Below are 21,947 nucleotides of genomic sequence, written 5' to 3' on the forward strand. Positions count from 1 at the left end.
CTGTCAATTGAGCCTCAAATGGTTCTATGCACCTTCTGTCTACGACAAGAGTTGGCTCTACAACAGCCTGGATCTGGCCCACGACAACTACAGCGTCAGATCGTCAGCAAACGGCTACTCGCGGATGTGATACTTACTCGCTGAACCTCCACCGTAGGAGTGACGATGCCTTGAACGCAGTTTACTCTCGCCGGGCGTTTGTCTTGTTCCAGTTCTGCGGCATCTGAGAGCAGGCGGTCGGCAATTCCGCGTTCTTTTTGACTTCTTCCTACGTCAGTTGGCGAAAAATCCACTGCCCCTTCGTCTGTTTGCTGAGACGGCGGAAATTTCGTCGGATTCGCGACTTGTCCTCCTCTCCCATACCAGTGCGCCGACAGAGTTGGTTTCTCACACAGCTGACTGTGCTCGATGCGTGCCATTTCATGGAAACAAGCCCTCTGGCTCAAACCCTTTGTTTAATTCCCCTTCGTTCGCAAAACAGCTCTTAAGAGGGGCACAAAATCGACGGCCGAGACCCCCGCTGAAGGTCCGACTATTCGCTCATGATCTTGTCGGCCAGCTCCAGTAGAGCCTGCGGTTCAGCCTGCAGTAGCCTACAAGCCATCGCGCGAGAGCGCTTAACAGGGGTGTTCTCGTCTCCTACAGCCAGATCGCAGTCTCTCCGACGCCTCCCGCAGTTTCGGTCTCCGCAACCACTGAAAACATGCCCGTCCGTCCTCCAAGCACACTCGTCTAGAGCCTTCCATTCAACGCCAGCGTGTCACTCACATACCCCGCAAATATCGTACCGTGTTGCGGCCTCCTCATCCGGCAAAACCCGACGGTTCCTCCCCACCAAAAATGCCTATAACTTCAACCCTGAGCTTCAAGAGGCCCTTGGCGTTGCTGTCGATGCCCCAACCTCCGCGGCGAAGCGAAAACGACGACCAGATAGCGGAGAGGATGCGTTCTTCGTGAGCACAGTCGGACATCACGGTCCCTCTCCCGATCACTCCATCGCCTTCGCAGTCGCAGATGGCGTTGGAGGGTGGGCGGAGTCGCGAGTCGACCCCGCGGACTTTTCGCATGGTTTATGCGACTATATGGCTCAGACGGCGCTGGCCTGGGAAAAGCCTGCCGACCAACTCCGTGCTAAAGCTCTCCTCCAAGAGGGCTACGACCGCGTTGTCGCAGACGACTCCATCCGTGCAGGCGGGTGTACTGCATCCGTCGGGATAGGGCTTGAAGACGGCCGCATTGAACTCGCAAACTTAGGCGACTCAGGCTCTGTTCTCCTTCGCCAAGCTGCAGTCCACCACTACTCAATCCCACAAACTCACGGCTTCAATACTCCCTACCAACTCAGCATCATCCCCCCGCGCATGCGCCAGCAAGCCTCTATCTTTGGCGGCGCATTCCTAGAAGACTTTCCCCGCGACGCAGTCACAACCAACCTACACATGCACCACGGTGACGTCCTCATGCTGGCTACCGATGGCGTCTTCGATAACCTGAACAACCAAGACATCCTGAAACTGGTCACAAGCCGCATGATCTACACCGGGGCCTGGACAGCCTCAACAACCCCTAATACCGGCATCACCCCCTCAGACCGCGAAACGCTGAACCGACTTACCGGTCCAGAGGGCCTGTCCTCCCTCGTCTCTCCATCTGCACCCGAATCCACCTCCAACAAGTCCAAATCTGCCACAGCTTCCAACCCTCACAAGGACAGCTACACCCTCCAATCGCTCCTTGCCACCTCCATCGCCGGCGAAGCAAAACTCGCAAGCATGGATCTCCGCCGCGATGGTCCCTTCGCAAAGGAAGCACAGCGCTACTATCCCGGCGATTATTACCACGGCGGAAAGGTAGACGATATTGCTGTTTTGGTTATCGTTGCTGTGGAAGAATAGCGTTGTTGTCGCCTCATCTCTTTTTTTTTTGTGTCCCTTTCTTAGAGCGGAGTAACGGGCCCCGGAAATTCGTCATACATTTGCATATACCTATACGATATACGTTTCGTTGGTTTTGGAGACGGTTTTGTGTTGATTTCATTTGTTGAACTGTTCAATTGCTGCTATTATTGCAGCGCGTTCGGTATACCAGTACTTACTAAATATAGACGATAGATAGAGTAGATTACATTGCGCGAGCATTTATTACATTCTCTCGATATCGAGTAATGACACCTTTTGCTGTTGGTTCGTTCTCTCCTTTTATCCTAGACAGTGACTTGGTATTTTCAGTCGTGGGATGCTTGGATACGTGTGGTAGAATGAATCCTAGAGTCACCTAGAACCTAGGCAGTAGCTCAGAGAGTCGGCTAGGTAGAGAGTTACCTTGAAAAGCTTTTTATTAGGCCGGATTATCCCACAGCCGCTCTTTGGTTTTGTTTCTTTTTTTTTCGTGTCTGAAACCAAAAAAAAAGGGCGAGGCACAGCTGTAGCTCGAGAGAAACTGAGGGACAGTCGAGAATGAGATGAGAGAACAGCAAAAAAGTTCAATAAAACAAGTAAACAAACGAGGCAACGTAGAAGGTAGAAGCACGACACATACAGTAAACGAGTTATTTAAGCAGGAAAAAAAAAGAACTGGTAAAAATCCTTCCTACGTGCATAAAGTGAGGAATTGAAACAAGAGGGTAAAAAAGTAAAAATGAACAACCGCGCGCACACACATACAATATGAATTTAGAAAAGCATTCACAAAAGAAGGCGAGAGTATCATCACATCACAGTAACAACCAAGAATTACCTTGCCATGCACGAAAATAGTGGTTAGGGGTGGTAATGCTGTTGACCTACGCCGCAGCCTCGGCAGTCTTTTCCTCTGCTGCCTCCTCCGCTGGTTTCTCCTTCTTCTCATCCTCTTTCTCTGCAGGCTCAGATGCTGCCTTATCGGCGTCACTCTTTGCAGGGGCCGGTGTCTCCTCGGTCTTCTTCTCATCGGCGTCAGGCATGGGGGTATCCTGTTCTGGAGAGTCGAGCTTGGTGTCTTCCTCCTTCTCGGTCTTACTTGGGGTTTCGGTGCCCTCCTTTTCCTTGCGTACACCGTTGGCCTTGGGTTTCTCGTCCTTCTCCTTCTCCTGACTGGGTGTACCGCGATCACCGTCCATAATATTCTTCCACTTGGAGAGAACGTCTAGGGCACGCTTCCGGAAGTTAAATTCCTCGTCACGTGGGATGTTGGGAAGTTTAAGGATCATTCTAAGGACCTTGTGGATCTTAGTTTCGCGGATGATCGAGACCTCTAGGTCACCACCGAGCTTCTCTAGCTTGTTGAAGTAGGTCGACATTTGCGCCATTTCTTCTTCCTTGGGAGGGTGATCGCGGGAAATGAAGCCCTTCTGCAGGCGGTGGCGGACAAATAGTACTAGAAGCAATCAATGTCAGTTTTGTTCCCTTGGCAGCGAGCAAGGCTCATACCTTCTCTCTCTCTCTTCTTCTTAGCTTCCTCCAGGTTAACCTGGGGCTCAGGATCCTTGGACACAGGGCGAGAGTCATCGCTCCCCTCCCCAGCTGCAGCCTTCTTCCCTTTCTTGCTTGCACTCTGCTTAGCCTTGCTGGGCCCAGCGGCTTTCTTTCCACTTTCCTCAGTTGGGGCTTTCGGAGTTGTAAGCTTCAGTTTGGTTCCCGTCTTGGGCGTCTTAGAAGGCTAAAACTATTGCATGAGTATCAAATCAGGAGGGCATGGGAAGAAATCACTCACCTTCTCGCTCTCGGCTTCAGCGTCCTTCTTCCTCTTCTTAGAGCTCTTTGCCGGTTTGCCACCCTCATCCTCCACATCAACATCATCTTGAATATCCATGCTCTTCCGCTTGTTCTTCTTCGCGTCCCTTTCAGCCTTAGCAGCGGCCTTGGAAGCAGCAGCGGCTTCTCGCTCCTCCTCTTCCTGTTGAATCGCGCGTTGGTGGTCTGCGAGCATTTCCTTGAAGTGTGCGAGGTCATGACCCTCTGCGGCAACACCGTAAGCGGCCACAAGTGACTTTGCTTTGCCCTTCTCCGATACATCCTTGCAAGTAGCAGGATCAAGGGGCGAGAGGTCAGTGTTTGGAATCCAGGCGCTAGTGTCAGGGTTAGCACTAATCTTATTACACACGTCTAATTGTTGTGAAGAACACGTACAATTCATTGGTGTGAAGGAACATAACAGGGAAAGTTCTCTCGGCGGCGCGCTTGCCACCGTCGGCGAAATCTTCGCGATAGGTTCCGTCGTCACGCTGGGCGGTCACAGGACGCGATTCCAGGAGAGTCTGAGGAAGGATCTCTTCATCGCAGAGGATGGCGGGCCACGGGGCGAAACTGCGAAGACGCGCAAGATAGTAGTCGCCAGGTTTGGCATCAAGCTGTGTGATACGAGTCATAGACTTCTTGCGGTTCAGTTTGGATTTGGTATCCCCGCCCGTAGACTTGCGCTTCGCGGATGACTTCTTGGTGGACTTCGGTGTTCCGTTGGGCTCCGGGGCAGTAGGGCCCTCGTCGGATTTTTTCGCATCGGCGGATTCAGTAGATGTGTTAGGCTTTTCAGCAGCGGCATCGGATGATTCCTTCTTGTCCTCCTGCGCAGTTGTGCTTTCTGTATGAATGAACAGCAGGGGTTAGTCAAGCTACTCAACAAAGGTACAACACAAGTACACGCGATCGCTATCTGCCACCGACGGGCAGGGGCCCAGAAACAAGCTGAAACCGCACTCACCAGCAGGCTTTTCATCCGCGCCATTGGCTTCCTTCTCCGTGCTCGCCTTGGAGGGCTCAGTTGCCGACTCTTGAGGGCCAGCTTGAAGCTCTGCAGAAGCGCGCTCAGCAGACGCCTCACCAGCTTCTGGGGCAGGCGCCGAGGGGGTGGTGTTGGCTTCGGCCATGGTTCTCAACGGCACTCAATAATAAATTCGAGTAGCAGAGAGAGTTCTGATGGATGAGAAAGAAGCCAAAACCTTCCTGCAAGAGATGGTTGGAAAGGTCGATGTGGTTTTCGGTGGGAGAGAAGGTGGTGGAGAAGGTCGCGACGCCGGGAGGCGGGAAGTCGACAACGCGTTGCACTGGGGGAAAAGGGAGCTCGCAGCCCGTAAATGACGCAACGATCGAGCTCAGCAACAGAACAAAAATTATCAACGCAACCGCCAAATTCCTTCCTTCTCGCGGTCGGACACTTGATTCTTGATAGATTTGAGAATTCTCTAGTGAAGGTTCAGCGTATGCTCCGTGAGCCAATATATGAATACTTACAGGGTAGAACCTGGTATAAACTAGCAGAAGCCCTCGGGAGGGTAGCAACAACAACGCCGTAATGCTCAACAAAATAGTCACGCGCGTAGAGACACCGAGACGTGTTTAAAGCGAAAGCGGTTTATGGAGTATCAATGATATCCCCCTTGTCGATAGAGCACTTGACGCGGGTTCTGGGCGATGATTCTCCAACCCCTCAAAATGCGGAGAAGCTACAAAGCAGCACAAAACAGTCAACCCAGCTGAAACGATAGAGCATCGAAGTACTTGGGCTTTTTAAGGGTTTTGTACCGAGAGAGTGATGCAGCTGGATGAAGAGTGAAGCCCGTTCGCGACGAGGCAGCGCGTAACTTGGCGCACGCGTACGTGATAGTAGTGAAGTGATAACAGTCACAACTAGACGGTTCCGTCTACTGAGGAGTCTATCAGATAAAGTTAGAAAGTGTTTCTTGTATGCTTAGAGAGGGTGATTCGCAGACCTATCGCCACAGCAAGAGGCAGTCTGGGGTTTTCAGGACTGACCCGGAAAGTCGAGGGGCAAAGAAACGTTGTTAAACCCCGCGTTTGCTACCGACGATCTTGAATATTGCAGGGCGCAAAGAACAGCAGGGCAGCCTTGGTGGCGGTGCCTTGGTATCCTCAAGATTCAAATGCGAATGTTTGGGGTTGGGAGGAGTGACGGGGAAGTAGAAGTGGTCTGTCTCCATACAACTAATCTATGGATTGCGCCATGTAAGCAGCCCCAGCTTCTTGCGGACGCTGGGCTTTTTTATACCACGGTTTTGATCATCTACGAAAACGTTATCATTGAATAACTTTTTCACCGCAAAGGTGGTTTTTGTTTTGTTTTGTTTTTATTTTCGTCTTCTTGCGTTAGAGAGTACTTATTATTTGCCTCCATTTGGGGCTCGAGGAAATATATACAATCAAGATACGTTTTTGAATTGCCAGAGATCGAAACCGCTTATATACTTAAACAAGCCAATGGGAGCATATACCATACTCAGAAGAGATGGACAGTTTGATCGTAAAATTGTTTGGCTGCGCTCATTTTCGAGATAGGAATTCACAAATATATGTATCCTGGGTTAGGAGAGCACCGGCAATGTTGATATACCAATACACATGTATACACCAAGGACTAAACAACCACTCCATCATCTCTGACTTTCAGTATAATATTAGATATTTGTATACGGTGATTAACTATACAGGCTCCCTCATAAAGATATGGGGAAAAGAGTGACCTTAAGGATAAGGAATAGGTTGTGAAGAACCAGCTAGGATGAAAAAATAATGTTCACGGTGGTGAAGAGAGGGGTATCATCAAAATGCAACATAATATAAGGATTCATAGCCGGCCCGCCCTATGAGTTCAGGCAGCTATCGGCGTGCATTCAACATCACTATCGCCAAACCATTGTTCAACATCCTCTGCCATTTCTGCTGGCTCTGGCTTGTGTATTCGGACCGCCCAAAGAAAGTAATCTTCCAACGGTACTAAATTCAAGAGGACTCCGTTGAACTTCCACCCAAGAGAACACACAATGGCGCCAGCAACAGCGTCGAGAATGAAGTGGTTTGCCGTTGCGACAATCGCAGCGAGAATTATGGTCGGATAGGCAGCGCCGAGGAATAGACAAACCAAGCGATGCCGTGATGGGATCTGCACCCCAAAGGGCCCAATTCGAATTCGAGTCGAGAGGCGCTGATGCGCCGGTAGTGGAATTGTCATGATGGTGAGTCCGATCATAAGAGAATATCCGAAGTGCAGAGAGGGCATTGCAGCTGTCGAATAGTCAGTACACGACGAAATGAGGAACAAGAGGAAGCAGGGCTGTTATTTACCGTATTGATTGCAAAACCTATTTTCGGTCCACACACTGCCAGAGCCCTCGGCTCCGTGTACGGTATCCACGAACCCATAGCTGCGCGCCAGCTTCCCTTCGGGTCCTTTGACGTCCTTGTCGCTCAGCAGGCGAGGCGGCATACATGGCCACAGAGTGAAAACAACAAATGCAAGGAGATTGCATACGGCTAATGTGCGCCGACGGGCTTGATAAAGGAGCGGCCCTGCTGGCGAGCCACCTCGAGGTGTCCCCAGTTGAGATTCATCGGGTCGGTTTCTTGTAATAGTGTAATAATATAACCAGACTAAGAATGCAATGGTTCCAGGAATATGAATGAATGAATAGATCCAATTGGTCCATCTCATGAGTAATGCGTGCCGGAGGAAAAACTGCTGGATCGGGACTTCCCAGAAGAGCCCCAGGGCTTGTTCGATTTCAATAAGTTGCAAGGCATGTTTCCGCGCTACGTCGACAGTTCCTTCTTGTAGAGTTACGGCAGTGAACGCTCTCCCTAATTGGTATGTCTGCACGTGCGAAGTTAGTCTCTTTTATAGTTCAAGGTGACCCAGGGAAGAGGGAAACTTTACCCAGTAGACCAACGCCCAATACCAACATTCGGCCAGGAACGGCAACTTTCGTAGCAGGCGACTGAGGAGACGATCATGGAAAACAGCAGTGTTTGGAGAGGTAAGTTCGAATGCCCACAACAGTATTCTAACTTGGCGGGTGCGCCATGTATCGTGTCCAGATAGTGAGTATGACGGAGACAGTGGCCGGCTGTTTAAAAGACCATCCTTTGATGTGGGAGAGGAAAGGCCCGACTCGAAGGAATCCGGCGATGCTCCCCGATGGCGAGCTGGGGATTTGGCGCGAGACCGCCGTGAGGAAGGAAACGAGCCAGAGGTGCGATTAATCCAAGTGCCACCAAAAAGAAGGACAATGACCACCAGCGGTTCCAAAATAGCCCCTGCCCCCATGATGTACTCCCGGAAGAATGGCTGAAGCCGCCGAGAGTTCAATCAGAAGAGAATAAGCGACGTGAGGCGGCGCAGGAGACAGTGGCCGTAGGGAACGTGATTAGGAACGGATAAGCCAAAGCAGCATCACCAGATTCACCACTGGGACAAAGAACGCCCCCGCTTGACTCGCCTCTGTTGGCACAGCCGGCGTAAAAAATAGATAAAAGTCGTAGCTGGCGGACGCCTGACGGTACGAGAAAGAGAGAGAAAGAGAGAGAGCCGATGCTACTTACGGCTGGAGGGTGCAGCAGCTGGTTCCTTCTTTTTATGCGGGCACGCGAGGATTTATTGTACCTAGTCAGCGTGCCTTATGCCCAAGCTCTCAGAACAAACACATCCCTGCTGCCTACCTAATTTCCGCGTCTTTTGCTGTCTTCCATAGTCATCACTGGACGAAAGGCCCCGAGTGGGGTGGTCTTACACTTGTGTATTCGCCTGTGTAATGTAAACACAACATCGTTGCTAACAGGGCTGCCAAACACAAAGCCGGAACTGTCGGGTCCCGGAGGAAGAGACTGTAATTGCTTCCAGAGCCGAATGCCTCCAGGCGCCAGGGCTGTCCCTCGGGCCTCAGTGGGGAATGACAAGCCTGCTAGTTGAGCAAGGTCTGGGCACTTGACTTGTTGACCAGGCAGACCCAGAGGTACTCATCGAAGCAGCACCTTGGAGAGGTTCGGACTGCTCTGAGACACTTTACAACTTGGAGAGCCCGATAACCAGGCCAGGTAGGCTTCATTGCGGGCACCAGGAGGAGTAGTGTGCCTACAAGTTCCTAACTCCGTTGGGCTCTCCGGTTTCCAGCTTCCAACTACGTTCTTGACTCTTGAGATTCAAGATCCGCGACGAACCAATTGCGGCAGGAGGTCGTGCGGGCTGGGTGGAGACGTGGAGCCCTACGGTAAGTTGGTTATCACCTGGCGCGGTATTATTGACCATAAGGCTGGTACGGCCATTACACCCGGATCCCTCCTGGCCTCCAACTCCAACTCCACGTCAAGCCCAAGCCCACCAGTGGCTTTCAACCACCGATGAAGGTTGTTGCGTTTGAGCGCGAACAAGCCACCCGCTTGGCGGACAGCTCTTTTACGCTATCGAAGTCACAATACTTGCGCTCGTGACCAAAGCAAGCACAAGGACACGTGAAGAAGTATCCTAGGGCATACCTTGATACCCAGACTCCAGGGCAGATAGCAGCGTCATACCCAGTAGGCATATGCTACAGATAGGTGAATATAGAACCATCTCCGAAACGGAGTCGGAGTGCTCGGGCTCTGGAGTACCGAGACGTGGCCTTCGTCCCACGCTATGGACGTTTGCTTAGCGCGATGTGATCTCTTTGTGCGAGAGATCGCGTAACAGCTGAGACCAAACCTCACCACCCAATTTTCAAAAGCGGAACTTGGCTCTGAGGATGCCGATAACGAAGTCGAGGCAATGAAATTTCGCAGTGGAGTTGTTTGTTATGGGTCGGGTAAGACGCATGATAACTAAGGCATAACTATTGGAAAATCGCAATTATTCGATGTGTCAAATGCGACACTTGCCAATGCCCACTCACCTCCGGAAATAGCAGTCTCCGTGCCCGACAAGATGTCTGTCAGTGTCCGATCGCCAGTCCAACAAGCAGAGCGTATCGTGTTACCAACTTACCATACGTATGCTTGCTCGGGGACGGATGAATAAACTAGCTTGTAAGCGGACCATCGCCAGGTTCCGACTACCGAAGATCGCCGTGCACGGCTCCGTGCATTATTACTTCGCACCCATTTTATGACTTGCATAAATCCAACCTCCGAGATCCATGGTCCAACTTGGCTTATGGCTCACCCTGCGTGGATTGTGAGCTCCAACTTTTCGCGGGATTGATTACTGCTGTGATACTAGCTGAATCCATGTGTTAACCCTCCAGATTTATATGGGATAGGAGCAACAAGTTATCTGATCCAAGCTACCTAGGGATGACATCATGTTCATCTAATCTACACCACCTTGACTTCATCTGACTTCATAGTAGGGGTTGGCTGACCTCGGAGCGACTGGAAAGCCTCGCCATAGGGGATGGATGATGTATATATGATGAAACCCTCGCTCACATAAGTAAAGGCATACTCTGCTTTATATGCTGGCCATCGTCCCATGCCGACCTGTATCATAGTTTTAAGATCAATATTTGACCAAAACTCAATTGTTGCAGCGATTTCAACCAACTAAAGTAACCCAACCTTGATATCTGTAAATCCCGACATACTATAGCTCTACGGTCACAATGATGTCCCCAATAGCTCGAACCGCCGCTCTTTCATCGAGAAGGGCCTTTGGCTCGGCACTGCAGAAAGCCGCCGCGCCGCCGGTATTGTCTAGGAGCTTGTCGACCACAGCCCCTGCTGCACAAGATGCAAATATCCTGCTCCAAGATAAGGCCAATGGCTTTGGGTTTGCGCGATCGAACCCTCGACCGAAGAAGCCCAGAACTAAGGGAGTGACCGAGATCAGAGGACCATACTACACGGTATGTACTAGAGATGAGTCCTAGCCATTGGGTGCAGAGGTTGATTTGCTATTGTAGGTGATGGGCAAGAGATACCTCGCCGATGTTCTTGAGACGTAAGTATTTGTATCCAAATGGAAATGAAACTTAAGAGTTAATGCTGGGGTTCACAGGATGGGCACACATGTCGACGGGCTCAAATTCGCCGGGGGTTCTTTCTCGCTCTTCCCAGAGAAGCCGCTCAGAGAGTTGATTGATCTTGCACATGAATATGATGTCTATGTGTCAACGGTGAGTGCAATCAACTCCATAACTGATGAGACGGATCCTGACTGACCTTAATGCAGGGCGGATGGGCCGAACACCTTCTCACACACCCAGACCCGAACGCGGTGTTTGACAAATATCTCTCGAAATGCAAAGACCTAGGGTATGCCGTATTACCAACCCCACTGGCAGTTCAAGTTTAACCCGCTATTGTACAGATTCGATGTGATCGAGCTTTCTTCAGGCTTCCTATCATTCCCTGAAGAGGACTGGCTCCGCCTTGTCGACAAAGTTCACTCATATGGGCTGAAAGCGAAACCCGAGCTAGGTATTCAATTCGGAGCCGGCGGCGACACCTCAGCTGCTGGACTCGAGTCACTCGGCACTTCCGACCCTGGAAAACTGGTGAACTTGGGACACAGATTCCTCAACGCGGGCGTGGAGCGCCTGATGATCGAGTCCGAAGGCATCACTGAGAACGTAAACTCGTGGAGAACGGACGTGGTGTCGAAAATCATGAAAGAGCTCCCACCTGAGCGTGTCATGTTCGAGGCAGCAGACCCCCAGGTGTATACCTGGTACATGAGGGAGTTTGGCATCGATGTGAACCTGTTCGTAGACCATAGTCAGATTGTTCAGTTGTCGGGTCTGCGCCATGGTATCTGGGGCACAGCGGACACTTTCGGACGACTGGTGTCTTTCCGGCCTGAGTAATGGAGGAATATGATTTCTAGCTCGTGCCAGACTTAGCCGTAATTTACTGATATGATAGCAAATTGAACGCCAAATTCATGATCAAGATGGGAATATTTGCAAGTAATCGTAGAGTGTTGAATGGTTAGTAGACCGCTTCATGCCTGAGGTGTCTAGTGCCGATCCTACCAGACTCGGCAGACGCCAAGCCCGATGTCCTCGCGCAGTCTGGGGAAACCGAAGCACTTCCACCACACTTCAACACACAGCTTGCACCTGTCCTTGTTGTCCAGTGCTCCTCAAATGCGCCATTCGAGATAATACAACTGCTATACCGCAAGGTATGGTTAGCAACATATCCCACGGGTAGCCGAATCGGCCTTTTCCTCGACCATCGATAGATTGCTGCTCCGGCTCCCCGCATTGACCGCCGTCCGCGCAGCTTCTCGACGAAGGGCGGTTGATCCGGATACAATTGACCCGATCCTTTTTATGAGTTTAAATAATCGCGCGCAGTATGCCCCGAGCTAGCACCGCACCCGGGGCCCGCCTACGGTGTCGTCGAGCATGCGACAGTTGCAAGAGAAGGAAACAGAAGTGTAACGGGGAGCAGCCATGTACGATATGCGTACAGCGCCGCAAAGAAGCGGAGTGCCATTTTTCGGACAAGCCGGCCCGATTGCTTCGGCCCAGCAATGATCCCAAGGAAGCGATGCTACTTAGCGAACACCTGGTGCCCACTCCGCAGCGGCGAACGGCCATGGACCATCTGCTCAATTCTCTCGAGGACACAAGCGCAAACATAGAACATGACGTCGGGGATGATAAGGATGGGGCGGCGCCTGTTCCGAAGGTTGCGCGATTGCTTCGAGATGGCCAAGGAAAGTTTATGTATATTGGGGACTCCGCGAGCTTGTCGTTCCTGCAGAGCGTCCGTCGCATCGTTTCGCTGTCAATTGGGCGGTGCGAATTCACGGAGGATACATCACGCCATTCTATGTTAGAGGCCTTCCAAAGCAGCTCGACTACGCAGAGCGGGCCGCTGATCGAACCCCCGAGAAATGATGAGGCGCAGCGGCTCGCTCGTCAGTATGTTTTGGCTACTAGCCCGTTGCTGGACCTGTTTGATCTCGAGGAGTTTCATCCGCGACTTGCAAATTGGATTGGAAATCCGACAGGGGATGAAGATACAGTCAGCTCAATTTTTTATCTCGTCCTCGCAATAGGTGCGCAAGTATCCGATACGAACCAAACTCTGGCCGAGAAATATTTTGTCAGTGGCCGGCAACTGGCCTTCTCGGCTTTCACCGAGACTCCCAGTCTATATACCATCCAGTCCTATGTTCTCATTTCCATGTACATGCTTGGTGCTTGTCGCCGGAATGGTGCGTTCATGAACCTCGGCATCGCTTTACGAGCTGCATATGCGGTGGGAATCCACCGCAAGGACGCAAACTCCCTGTTTACTACGCGGGAAAGGCGGGCTAGGGAACGAGTGTGGAAAAGTCTTCGTATGATGGACCTATTCCTCAGCGCTTCATTGGGACGCCCACCTGCCACGTCGGATTTCGATTATGACCTACATGAGGATGAGATTTCCCGACGAGAATCACACCTACCACGGGAACAGCTATCTACAACCGTTGTATCTCTGTGTCGCATTTTTGAGCGAGTTCTTACCGAAGTGTATATGCGGCAGGTCGTATCAATTAATGTCGCAGAGAATATCTCTAATCAACATCGAACTTGGGTCAGGAACTTACCTGCTTTCCTACAAGTGCAAACAGAACGATTAGATTCCAAGTCACTGGAAGAGAACTTGGCTGCCGCACACGTGTTTGGATCATACTACTGGTCGATCATCCTTTTAACACGACCTTTCCTCATCTTTTGGGTGTCACAATATGTGAGGAACAAGAAAGAAACTTCCGGGGTCCCTGAGACCAGGAATGCTACATCCCGCCTCTCGCTTTTCGCCGATGCCTGTGTCTACTCTGCGTTGCGCGGCCTTGATATCGTAGACGGCCTTTCGGCATATGAAAACTTACCGCGCAGGCTACCTTTTCTAATAAACTCTGTCTTCAACTCAGCAGTGGTCCTGGGGGCCGCTTTTTTCGCCGATTACGACAATTTTCTCCCACTCGAAGAAGGTATGAATAAAGCGGAAAAATTTCTCGGACTCTTTGTACCATACGATCCGCACGCCTGTCGCTTTCTCCAGATTGTGAAGTACCTCCGAGCTGCAGTGGCCGAGTACGTTAGCCGACGAAATCGGCAATGGATGGAACAGCGCAGCCGACAAGTCGATCAGCTCTTTGGCCAAGTAGGGCCTGCAAGTGACCCGTCTTTAGCAATGGATAGTATTCCCATAAGTCGGCCCGGTGAACCTACCGCGACATCTCCTTTATCTCCGGATAAGCTCCCACCAGCGAACCCTGCGCCGTCGCAGCCTCCCGAGTTACCAGCACTTGCACCCCAAGACAACAACATTTGGGATACTCTATGTGGCGCCGCCACAACAGGGGGACTCCCGTATGACTCTGCGATCTCTACATTAACAACTACGGGCATACCAATTGGGTTTTCACCCGGCGGCACCATGCCATCTGGTATGAGGGCAGAGCCTGGAGGTCAGACGCCGCTTTCTGATATGATCTTGTCAGACAATGGCCTTCTTTACATGGCCGAGGATCTTCCGGTATTTGGACTTTGGGATGACACATGAGGTGGCCTTCAGTCCATTCAACTTTTCTATTAGCAATTGGGCCCAACGTAAAACCCGCTTGAGAGAAGCATAATTTCGAATTGCATATGTGATCAACAATCGAAGCAGCAAGGATCCTGCTCCTCTGCCTCCACAAACCGCACTCCAACAACGTCTCCGCGAGTCCTCAGGCCTTCTCAGCAAACATCTTCGGTCCCGGAACCCCAACATACACACCAACCACCGGTTAAGAGCCACTCACAATATGGTTGCCGGTTGGTGTTCGAGGTGGGGAGCGTGCCTGATGGATGAGTTAGTCGCCTGGGGGTGATTCAAAAGTGTGGGATTGGTTGGCCGCCATAACCTTTGTACTTATATAGTATCTGGATGTATATAGGTAGACGTATATTCAGCCTCTATAAAGAGCTGGTAAATAAACGAGCCATTAGAACCACCGGCATATCCTAGTACTACACATAGTAAGCAATTCTGTCTGTAGTATAGTAGATGAAAGAGCAAGCCCGTAGTTGGGGGACAAGAGCCGTTCTCCCCAGCTTCGACCGCCATGCCAACCTTTGAAAGAACATCTATCATTTACTCCCTAAACCGCCGATAAAATATGGATTCCGAAAAACACAGAGGAAACTTGGGTGTTCAATTTCAGCATTGTCGCCGGTGAGGCTCGCCAGAATCCTAACCACGCCAAGTCTCACACCTGTCCTATGGCAAACCTTGCTAGATCCCACAGTACGTTATTCTTGTTATTGTGATTTCACAGTTTGAACCAATACAACTCAACATTAGATAGTGACATAGAGGATAGCACTAGCTGCTACAGCCAGGTAATACGTACAAACACCCAGTCAAGACGCGGGGTGAATGGCAACAATAAAAACCACAAGGCGACACAGCTTGAATAAGGGTAAAGATGATGCTAGACATGACTGGTCAATGCAGCGTAATGCAGCGTCTCAAGATGCTGGCAGACCAAAGAACAAAAAGCAAGACTAAAGGAAATAGGGAGAGCGTTAGACGTAGTCTTCCAAAATTACGCAGAGTTCAGTCCAATCCAGAGGGGAAAGGGTAAGGGAAAGGCGGAGGGAAAAGAAAATGGATATCGAAGTCTAGTTCGCTGAAGGTGCGCCACGGAACAAAATACTGAGGCTTTGCTGCGTGGATAGATGGGAGAGGCCATGCCTAGATCGCTGCATGTATCATAGTGCTTATGTGAGGAAAGAGGATTAGGGAGGATCACGCTTGCAATCCCGCCAGCAGAATGAGCAAAGGATAATGTATGATGAAAAGGTCATGTGCTGCGAAGTTGAAAATCCTATGTACACGTCTGCTTTCTCTAAAAGCCGAACGGATTCGTGGGAGCTACGCCAGTTAGATAACCAGCAGCGCTCAGGGGGCAAGGACGTGGACTTACTAGCTTGTGAGAGGTTTGCTTTTCCTGTCGGCTGTGGAGTAAGCTTCTTGGGAGCATCAGGCTTGACACCAAATCGGATTGGGGGCGCTGGACCAGTCTTCTGTGCCTGTAAAGGCATAGCTGTGGGTTGCTGGGGGATGGGCGGTATCGGGGGAGGGGATGGAGAATAGGCCATGGACCCTGAGCCATTCATACCAGTGGGTTGAGGCTGCAAGGCAGGGGGGAGAATAGAGTTGATGCCAGTTTGCATTGGTTGTTGAGGTGAGGCTTGGAAACCACCGAAACCCGTTTGTTGTGGGGCGAGACCCTGGAAACCAGTCTGCTGCTGCTGCTGAATCCCGAATTGCGACTGGGGCTGGAAGCCTGTAGGCTGCGGCATAAGTCCGTTCTGAAATTGGTTTGGAGCAATGAACCCGGTTTGCTGTGGCTGGAACGGCTGCTGGAATCCAGCGCCCGTCATTTGTTGACCTTGCTGAGGCAAGCCTGTCAGCTGCGGTTGTAGCTGAGGAAGGCCAAAGGGTTGTTGCTGAGGCATGTTCTGAGGCGCAGAGAGCGGCCGTTGGGGCGGCGGTGGTATAAGAGAGTTTTGACCCATGGCCTGAGGAGCTTGTGGGCGTTGTCTGGACTGTTGCGGAACCTGGGCAAGTTGTTGAAAAAAGCCTGGCGAGGCTCCTGTTGGCTGCGACTGAACAGGCACTGCAGTCGGCTGAGCTTGGATAGGCTGCGCTGCTGGGGGTGACTGAGCAGGAGCGGGAGCCGACTGCGTGGGAGTCGGTTGAAGAGGTGCTTGAAGCAGCGATAAATCCGCCATGGCTGCAGTTGGTGCTTGGTTAGTCGCAGCGGGAGGCTGTGAGCTTGCTGCCGGAGCTGACGTTTGCGTCGGAGTCTTTACTTCCCATGCATCGTCATCGAAGCCCTTTTGGACAGGTTTCTCAGCAGCGGCAGCCGCCGGTGGAGGAGTACCAGTCTTGGCTTCCGCTGGCTTTATGCCATCCTTCTGCTCAAACACCTTCGGATCAACCACATCATTTGTCTGAAGCGGGGGCGCTGGCCGACCCTTCCGAGTGTTGTTGCGCAGCGTTCCACCGGGCCCGGCAAAGAGACTTCCAGAATCCTCGCCATTGCCCATGACCTCCTCCCCACCAAAGCTGACATTGAGCGGCTTCCCCTTGCGGCCGGTCCGCCCAAACATGCCATCCAAGTACTTCATAACTCGTAAAATATCGCCTTCTTTTAGGCCCAACGTGCGCAAAGTTTCCGGACTGATATCAGGGAGAACACTTTCATCCATCGAATCTTTCGCAAAGTTTTGCGCGTATCGTTCACATTGATGAACGCCAACACCAGCCTTGAGAAAGAAATCGAACCAATCATAGTCAGACTGTTGGAAAGTAGCGCCAGATTTCCCTTCGCTCCGCGCCTTGTCTCGAGGCTGGCGCCGAAGGTCGGACAACGGTTTGTCTTCGTCGAGCGAGATACCGGTAACTTTTTCGACATACTCCAAGTCCTCGGAAGACATTTTCGGAATTGGGACCGCAATTTTGATTCCGTTCGTCTTGTGCAGATGGATTTTGCCATCCTGCAAGCCAATGAACTGGGCCTCCACGGTGAACGCCTTGGACCGGTCAATCCACGTCCTCACCTTTGCCGGGTCAGGCTCTAAATGATAGTTAGAACAGTGATAAGGGACATCAACTGCATATACTTACTGGACCTCTGGCTACTCTTGCTGTCTCTCTTGTGATGCTACATTATATCCTGTTAGCGTCTCTCTGTAATTTGGTGGAACGACGGTTATACCTGTGGGCTTCGCGGTTCAGCCGTTTCCGATACGGATTTTCGAGTGGCCTCTTTAGCCAGACGTGCCTCTTCAAGCCTGTTCCTCTCCACGGCCGACAATCCAGATTCAACAGCCGTTGCGGCCGGAGGCGCCGGTGTAACAAACCCACTGATTTCCACGTAGCTACTTGGAACTACACCCTCCTTACCGTTCTTGATGCGTCGGACCATCCACCATTCGTCGGACTTGGAGTCATCTACGATGACCACTTCATCGCCCACATCAACTGTGACCTCATCGTCACCTTGCGCCATGAATTCATATAGGATATTTCCTTTCTTCTGTGCGCCACCACCCCCAGCGCCGGCCTCAATAACTTCCCGTAAGCCCTCTGCACGGAAAGCTCCAGAAATCTCACCTAGCGCCGAGGCGATCTCGCGCGCCGTGTCCTTGGCTCCGGCATGGAAGTCCACACTCTTGCTAGGACGAACGAGATCGATAAAGACGTGCTTTCCTTCAATTGAGTAATGGGTAAGCTTTTCGGCAGTCCACTCCTGCACTTCCCCCTCGTCCTCCGGCGAGATGAAAATAGTCCCTGTGGCAATGTTGATTCCCAGCGTCGTGGGCATCTTCTTCCTTTTACCCATAACCTCAACCATTTCGTTGATATTGTACATATGATATCCGGATGGAGAACGCGGTGCTGTCCGTCCAACCCGGTTATACGGGGGCGATTCCCGGGGCCCACCGTCACCTTCTCGTAACGAAGCATGTCTGGGATTGGGAACAGGTGAGAGCTCGGGCGCGGGCGAGTCAAGATGAACCGGAGAGGCCAACTGCTCTGAGGGAGGTCTTCGAGGCAGTTTGGGAGCCGGGGGTGAAGGTTCGCGGGCCACTTGGGGTTCGGAGGGCCGCGGGGGTTGTGGGGGCGGGGGAATATCCCTATCCGACCCTGGAGCCCCATGTTGCTCGTGAAGAATACTGGCTATTGCCGCAGCAGCGGGATTTTGGGCGGCCTCGGTGGGAGATCTCGAGACAGGTGCGCCGCCGACTTCTTCCGTTGGCGCTGCCTCCGGGCGCTGCGGAAGGCTAGGGGTTGCTGGTTCGGGGACTGGAGCAGCAACGGCGGGAGAGGGAGGTTCCGGTGACGCAGGCGCCTGATTATATGCCGCATGGTTTACAGAATCCTCAGTGATCTCAATGTAATTTGACGGAGCGAATCCGAAATCTGTATTGACTCCAACCAGGGTCCAGTCCGGGTCCGAGATGTCGTAAACATCCAAGCTCGCATCCTCTGAGAAAGATACCTCTTCATCTGTCTGGCGTGTATAATCATAGAGCGCTTTCGCAGTGTGAATTGGGTTGGCCTGTTAGTTCGTCAGTGTTCTGTTAGCTTTTGCGTTGCAGTGGCTGGGACGTCATCGCATCCTAATGAACCCCTGAGAGGTGGAGAGATTTCCAAGGAGCTTCATTCAAGGCACATGTTGCCATTGCAGATAGTTCTTCCCATTTTTAGACCTCAAGAGAACTCGGAATGGTGCTCTTACCTGCTCGACGTAGTTATTAGGCACTAGACCCTCGGGCTCATCTTCATCGTCCCGGTCCGCCTTCTTTTTAGCTCTCCACCAATCGTCCTCATCGCTTTTCTCGAGAATGTAAAGTAAATCGCCTTCACGCAGCTCTAATTCGCCCTGCGCTTGCGGGTGGTAGTCGTAGATGGAGGTATAGACACCGATGAAACCCATGGTGTTCGCAGGTCAACCGGACGACGGGCCGCGTGTGCTGATCGGGAGAATGGGCAGAGGCGGAAGGAGAGCGGTCCGGCTGCTGCGGCAGCGAGAAAGAGTCCGGCGTCAGGACGGGAGTCTTCTGGTCTTGAGCTAGGAAAGGGGGAAGGTGAGGGAAGAGAGCCGGTGGTTGATTGGGATGTAACTGGACGGTCGGGTCGCTGTAATAGTAGGTAGTCAGTCGGGGACGAGTCCGCGCAAGAGTCTCAGAGTGGGCGAGGCTTGGCAGCTCCCAACTCATGGATCAGGCTGGAACGGAACAAATCCGGGGTACAGACTTGGGAGTTTGAACAAATCCGCAGAGGGACGAAGAAGACGGGATGGGCGGACTGTTGTGGAATTAAGTGAGAAGATGGGAGGATTGCCGATCGTTGGGGCTGAGGGGGGAATGGTATTTGTTGCTGTGGATAAGTCGTCGTCTCCGGCCTGAAGTCACTCGGACTCGGAGGGGCTCACAACAACACGAGCCAACTCTCACGCTGCCGGGACGCATTGATGATTAAAGCTTTGTCTAGGTGCAGGGAGCACGTTCTCTTGTACCTGCTGGTTGAAGTCTATTTGGATTCCACTCCACGAGTCCAGGATCTGCAACGTCTATGCCTACCGCAACGCAACCCTTGATCGAGTCCATAGGTTCAACGCAGCATACAAAATCGTCAATTCATATAGATGGCTTATTTACAATTCATCCTTAAAAGTCTCCTCGCTTCCACCCACGTCTCCCTCCTCTGATGGTGGTTCTTCACTACTTTCTGGTGCCCGCTCATCCTTCTGCTCGTGCCCTGCCACCTTCTCTTCCTGGTGACCATCACGCTGTCCCTTGTTGCCTTGTGTATTCGTATCGCCCGCCTGCTTTTTCTTGTCTAGCTCTCCCTTGTCTCCCTCACCATCTTTCCGTTCATCCTCCTCCTCATCATCAGTATCGATTACCCCACGGAGAGAGGAACGCTCTCCGTGGCCTGTAACGATCTCCAGTGTCCAATCCTTGCCCTTTGCCCATTCCTCTAGTTTCTTCCTGAACGACTCAACTTTCTCGGGGTCCAGGTCAAACTTCTTTAGTTCCTCCTTGGACAGGAATTGCACTTCGCCGTTCACGCGTTTCGCAATCACATCCACCTTTTCCTCGCCAATGGAAGCCACACGGCCCTTTTCGATTTGCCTGCCCTCAGTTCCGACTAACCGCTTGGCACCAACTTCAATCCCTCCAATCACCGGAAATTCTAACGTTTCAGCGGATTCAACCAGTTTTTGAGACAAGTAGTACTCGTGCAATGCTTCCCAGTCTGGGACCTCATCTGGAGTGATAATCTCACGGCACTCGATAGTGTGAACTTCCTCTTGTTCGGGTGGTAGAAAGGCAACGTCGTTGCATAGACGGGGCGTATATATAAGCATCAAATATGAGCAGGTGTGAAGTTCCTTTATCCAGGCAATACGGTCTGTCGACTGCGGGTTACAGTGGAATTGAACTTCGATCTTCCGGTCCCTTCCCGTGAGATCGCACTGGTCGCCGCTGTCGAGATGTTGAACTAGGTAGCGTGAACCTCCTCTTGTCTGTAACTCCGCCAGGTCCGTGGTCGTCTTTCCGGATTTAGCATCACTTTCTTTATCGTCCTGGGCACCTTCACGCGGGAATCTACCCAGTATGAACGAGTGTGTGGCGTGGTCCTCAATGGGTGGGTAATTAGGGATACCCGCACCAGATGGAAGCGCATGGAATTGCTTGACTTGGTTCTTGTAGCAGAACGAGTATGACCACCAGCCCGAGATGTAGTAAAGGCACCGACCCTCCATCTCCCGGAGAAGTTCCAGGCCACGGTCTGTTGCACGCGCGAGTTCCTTTCGCTCTTCGTCTTCATTGACTTCGGGCTTCGTTTGATTGCCATCGCCGTCTTCTACCACGGGGATCTGGCAGAGATATCGCTGATCTTCGAGAACCAACTCCTCGTAGGAAAGCTTGACAGCATCTTCAGTAGAAGCATCCCGTATCGGATCGTAAGTTTCGTCCTTTAACGGGGCTTGTTCGTGGGTGTCTCTCTTGCCAGCGGCCAAGGAGCCGCTATGCGGTGTTTGCTCTAAGAAGGCGCGCGCTTGAGAATCGAGAATGTAGCCGTCAGGGAAATGGAGTCGGAACTACAAGTGTGCATGGTTAGTACGGGAGACAAGGGGGTTTGACAGCGAATGATTATTCACCTGAGGGAAGGCTAGTAAATCATCATTGATATTGAACTTTCTGTTTGCCCATGCGCCAGAACTTGCACATGTTAGCACAAGCAGGGAGGCTATTAATCTCGACTGGCTGCGCATTTGGAGCGGAGTGTATGGTCTCGATATCCCCAGGGTAGCGATTTGCGCGAGAGATATGGCCAGTTTACCCACGGTGGGGAATTCCCTAAGTGACGACAGTCGTCAAGTAGAAAATGGCTTGATATTAGAAAAATTGAATAAATTCTAGCTATTTCTGAGAGGAAAAGGGCAGCCAAGCAAGATGTTGAATGTTGATGACAGCTGTGAGGTTGATCTTATCAGCACGTGCCACTCGCTATCTTCATCTTTCCATATCGAGATAGCGCCTCTCAGGGACTGCAATTCCGCACCAAGCGGGTCTGCAATGAGAAATCAAGAGAAGTTGTAAATGGGCTTATCATTTAATGTATAATTGATTAGAAAAGCAAATAATCATTCCTTCTTATGTTATCCAACCGTGGCTCATAGTGCAAATG

The 21,947-nt window shown here is 51.6% G+C and overlaps 8 protein-coding genes across 8 annotated transcripts; 4 read left to right on the forward strand and 4 right to left on the reverse strand.

The window, feature by feature from the left end:
- Positions 1–542: 542 nt before the first annotated feature.
- ppmA (type 2C protein phosphatase PTC7) lies at positions 543–1,895 on the forward strand (the record flags this gene model as incomplete). Its single annotated transcript, XM_041700543.1, has 1 exon — positions 543–1,895. One exon carries the CDS (start codon positions 543–545, stop codon positions 1,893–1,895), a length of 1,353 nt encoding a protein of 450 aa, XP_041553517.1.
- Positions 1,896–2,782: 887 nt separating this feature from the next.
- On the reverse strand, positions 2,783–4,843 carry APUU_21756A (PWWP domain protein; the record flags this gene model as incomplete). Its single annotated transcript, XM_041700544.1, has 5 exons — positions 2,783–3,354; positions 3,408–3,636; positions 3,691–4,045; positions 4,107–4,557; positions 4,678–4,843. 5 exons carry the CDS (start codon positions 4,841–4,843, stop codon positions 2,783–2,785), a joined length of 1,773 nt encoding a protein of 590 aa, XP_041553518.1.
- A 1,739-nt stretch (positions 4,844–6,582) lies between these two features.
- On the reverse strand, positions 6,583–8,034 carry APUU_21757A (phosphatase PAP2 family protein; the record flags this gene model as incomplete). Its single annotated transcript, XM_041700545.1, has 3 exons — positions 6,583–6,995; positions 7,056–7,581; positions 7,645–8,034. The coding sequence occupies 3 exons, from the start codon at positions 8,032–8,034 to the stop codon at positions 6,583–6,585; spliced, it is 1,329 nt and encodes a 442-aa protein (XP_041553519.1).
- A 2,308-nt stretch (positions 8,035–10,342) lies between these two features.
- Positions 10,343–11,545, forward strand: APUU_21758S (phosphosulfolactate synthase; the record flags this gene model as incomplete). The annotated part of the gene is made up of 5 exons (XM_041700546.1): positions 10,343–10,585; positions 10,643–10,680; positions 10,738–10,855; positions 10,912–10,994; positions 11,050–11,545. The coding sequence occupies 5 exons, from the start codon at positions 10,343–10,345 to the stop codon at positions 11,543–11,545; spliced, it is 978 nt and encodes a 325-aa protein (XP_041553520.1).
- Positions 11,546–11,631: 86 nt separating this feature from the next.
- On the forward strand, positions 11,632–11,925 carry APUU_21759S (uncharacterized protein; the record flags this gene model as incomplete). The annotated part of the gene is made up of 2 exons (XM_041700547.1): positions 11,632–11,668; positions 11,717–11,925. The coding sequence occupies 2 exons, from the start codon at positions 11,632–11,634 to the stop codon at positions 11,923–11,925; spliced, it is 246 nt and encodes an 81-aa protein (XP_041553521.1).
- A 116-nt stretch (positions 11,926–12,041) lies between these two features.
- On the forward strand, positions 12,042–14,249 carry APUU_21760S (putative C6 transcription factor; the record flags this gene model as incomplete). Its single annotated transcript, XM_041700548.1, has 1 exon — positions 12,042–14,249. The coding sequence occupies one exon, from the start codon at positions 12,042–12,044 to the stop codon at positions 14,247–14,249; it is 2,208 nt and encodes a 735-aa protein (XP_041553522.1).
- Positions 14,250–15,579: 1,330 nt separating this feature from the next.
- On the reverse strand, positions 15,580–19,182 carry SLA1 (cytoskeletal protein-binding protein SLA1; the record flags this gene model as incomplete). Its single annotated transcript, XM_041700549.1, has 5 exons — positions 15,580–15,605; positions 15,658–17,316; positions 17,367–17,403; positions 17,458–18,804; positions 18,985–19,182. The coding sequence occupies 5 exons, from the start codon at positions 19,180–19,182 to the stop codon at positions 15,580–15,582; spliced, it is 3,267 nt and encodes a 1,088-aa protein (XP_041553523.1).
- Positions 19,183–19,902: 720 nt separating this feature from the next.
- Positions 19,903–21,531, reverse strand: YOS9 (PRKCSH domain-containing protein; the record flags this gene model as incomplete). The annotated part of the gene is made up of 2 exons (XM_041700550.1): positions 19,903–21,357; positions 21,418–21,531. The coding sequence occupies 2 exons, from the start codon at positions 21,529–21,531 to the stop codon at positions 19,903–19,905; spliced, it is 1,569 nt and encodes a 522-aa protein (XP_041553524.1).
- Positions 21,532–21,947: the final 416 nt, after the last annotated feature.

The sequence above is a fragment of the Aspergillus puulaauensis genome, chromosome 2 (genome assembly GCF_016861865.1).
Source record: "Aspergillus puulaauensis MK2 DNA, chromosome 2, nearly complete sequence".
Taxonomy (NCBI): Eukaryota; Fungi; Ascomycota; class Eurotiomycetes; order Eurotiales; family Aspergillaceae; genus Aspergillus; species Aspergillus puulaauensis.